This window comes from Homarus americanus, unplaced genomic scaffold (genome assembly GCF_018991925.1).
Source record: "Homarus americanus isolate GMGI-L3 unplaced genomic scaffold, GMGI_Hamer_2.0 scaffold48354, whole genome shotgun sequence".
Taxonomy (NCBI): Eukaryota; Metazoa; Arthropoda; class Malacostraca; order Decapoda; family Nephropidae; genus Homarus; species Homarus americanus.
The window spans coordinates 2,155,801-2,158,908 of NW_024723833.1; the positions used below are offsets into that span (position 1 = coordinate 2,155,801).

The 3,108-nt window shown below is 47.4% G+C and overlaps 1 protein-coding gene across 1 annotated transcript; it reads right to left on the reverse strand.

Moving 5' to 3' along the window:
- Positions 1-1,896: 1,896 nt before the first annotated feature.
- LOC121863882 (extensin-like) lies at positions 1,897-2,346 on the reverse strand. Its single transcript, XM_042362797.1, has one exon. It carries the CDS (start codon positions 2,344-2,346, stop codon positions 1,897-1,899), a length of 450 nt encoding a protein of 149 aa, XP_042218731.1.
- Positions 2,347-3,108: the final 762 nt, after the last annotated feature.

The following is a 3,108-nucleotide window of genomic DNA, read 5'->3' on the forward strand; positions in this document are numbered from 1 at the left end:
GTGTGTGTGTGTGTGTGTGTGTGTGTGTGTGTGTGTGTGTGTGTTTTGTTTTTAGTGTTTTATTATTGTTGTTATTGTAATTATTGATTATTGTTGTTGTTCTTCACTATCTCTGTTTTCACTTTCTACTCCTTTACTCTATCCACCTCTTCTCTACCTTCTTCTGCCTCTCCTTGTGTGTTCCTTCTTTCTACTTCATTCATTATTCCCCATCTCCCTTTTTCAGTTTCTATCTCTTCATTCTTCTCTTCTTCACTTCTTCCTCTTTTATCATTTATCTCTCTTCCTCTCCCCCTCCTCCTCTGCTCCCTCCTTTATCTACCCACCTCTCCTCCCTCCCTCCCCTCCTCCTCTATTTCCTCCCTTCTCCCTCTTCCACATCTTCGTCACGTCTCTTGCATTTTCATTTCCTTCGCCTTTGCTGGCAGTGAACAACGCCACTAAGGGAATTGGATCCCAACAAGAGAGACTGCAAATGTAACCAACTCTCTTGTCATTCTTTCCTCTGACTGGTTGTGGGTTGTAATTTCCCCTTTGATTGTAGGTGTTGTAATTTTTTCCCTGGCTGAGTTGTGGGTTGTAATTTTTTCCCTGGCTGAGTTGTGGGTTATAATATTTCCCCTTTAACGGGTTGTAATTTTACCCTTTAACTGGTTTTGTTGTTATATTTCCCTTTAACCGGTTCTGGTATTTTCCCCTTAAATGACTGTTCTTTTTTCCCTTAACTAACTGGTATTTTCCCCCCCTTATCTGATTGTTTCTTTCCCCCTTAACTGGTACTCAAGAACAAGTTGTTTTCCTCATTAACCGGTAACTTACCCGGCCACACATAGATTAATTCGGATAAGGATCGTATAACATTTTCACCTTAACTCGTGATGGTAAGAGGTGTTACTTGAACTATGGTGGACGAGTGTTGAGAGAGAGAGAGAGAGAGAGAGAGAGAGAGTATTTGTGAGTGTTGGAGTAGGTGTGTGTGTGTGTGTGTGTGTGACGATTGCATATGAGAGGAGGGATGTGCGTTCGGTGAGGTGATGGGTGGTATGTCAGTGCAGCAGTACTGAGGCTTCAACACCTAATGACGTACACCCAAAGGCCGCAGGATGTGTAGGAGCGAGGCTTCTGAGAGAGAGAGAGAGAGAGAGAGAGAGAGAGAGAGAGAGAGAGAGAGAGAGAGAGCTCACGGATTGACTGAATGGCTGACTCTAGTAATATATCAGGTGATGGAAGGATTTTTAAGTTGACAGGGGCCTCATGACACATTTCAACTAGTGTCAGCACGCTTAGGGTTAGTGGAGTAGTATGAGGTGGGGTGTCAGAAAGCCCCTCCCCCCTTAGTGTCCAAGAGTGTGTCAGGTGTCAGACTTTACACTGTGTTCATGACCTGAGTGACACTACCATATCTTCAGCCTGTAGATTATTATTTTTTTTCGCTGTGTAAAGTTAGTATGTATGTATGTATGTATGTATGTATATATGCTCCGAGGTCGCAAGAACTCATATCACAATTGCAGTTCAGTGGTGACATTCATATGGACGGACAGCTAGCTCTATGTGTGTGTGTTCTGGTAACAAGTGGAACTGGGTGAAGGTGACGGAGGCTCTGGGTGAGGTGAAGGTGACGGAGGCTCTGGGCGGAGTGAAGGTGACGGAGGCTCTGGGCGGAGTGAAGGTGACGGGGGCTCTGGACGGGGTGAAGGTGACGGGGGCTCTGGGCGGGTGAAGGTGACGGGGCTCTGGCGGGGTGAAGGTGATAAACCAAGGGGTGAAGGTGATGGGGCCTAAGGGGTGAAGATGACGCGATGTGCTCAGCGGGGCATGACGGGGACGGCGGTGAAGATGACGGGAGCCTGCGACGGCACGGTGACGGGCTCTAAGGGGTGAAGATGACGGAGCCTAAGGGGTGAAGGTGACGGGGCTCTGGGTGGGGTGAAGGTGACAAAATGGACGGGTGAAGATGACGGAGCTCTGGGCGGGGTGAAGGTGACGGGGGCTCTGCGTGAAGGTGACGGGGCTCTGGCGGGTGAAGGTGACGGGGCTCTGGACGGGTGAAGATGACGGAGCTCTGACGGGGCAGAAGGTGACGGGGGTCGGCGGGGTGAAGATGACGGGAGCTCTGACGGGTGAAGGTGACGGGGGCTCTGGCGGGTGAAGGTGACGGGCTCTGGAAGATGACGGAGCTCTGGACGGTGAAGGTGACGGGGCTCTGGGCGGTGAAGATGACGGGGCCCTGGGCGGGGGTGAAGATGACGGGAGCTCCAAGGGAAGAAGGTGACGGGGCTCTAAGTGGAGGGGGACGTCACGCGGCCACATTAACACTATCTTGGCCGCTGTTCCCTCTCTCATGATACCGCTATTTAATGCGTCTCCGCCTGGCCTTACACGGGATGGTGGGCGGGAGGGGGTTAGGTTAGGTTAGATCTGAGTATGTATAGTACTGGTAATTTGATTCAGTGGATTACCTGAAGAATAGATACCCCATTTTCTCCACCTGATGATTAACCACCCTAATATTATTAACCATAACCTAATCTAACCCAATCCCCATCTCCAACCCAACTCCAACCTAACCCAACCCAGTAATCCCAAATCCATAACCTAACCCAACGTAACGTAAACCCAACCTAACCTAACCCAATCCAACCTAACGAAACGTAACCCAACCTAACCTAACCTAACCCAACCATAACCATACAACTCAACCTAATATTAATAACCTAACCTTGATCCCCCTCACCCCCTTGCAGGAATAGTGTTACAGTAGTTAATCTTCTGGCTAAATTAATAAGTGGGGTGCCTAATCTTCAGGTGATCCAAGTTAAAGAGAAAAAAACGAGAAGTTAGTGGATCATTGACAAGTAGTGGAGGATTTCGTTGGTCTCTCTCTCTCTCTCTCTCTCTCTCTCTCTCTCTCTCAACGCCACAGATGAGAAGTAAATGTAGACGATATAGATTGAATTCGTTTTTATTTTAACTCCTGTTTTGTTATTGTTATCTTTAGTATTTTACGAGTTTTATTTTCACTCATATTTTACGATTTTTATTTTCACTCATATTTTGCTATTTTTATTTCAATTCAAATTTTACCATCGTTAAGTCAGTATACAG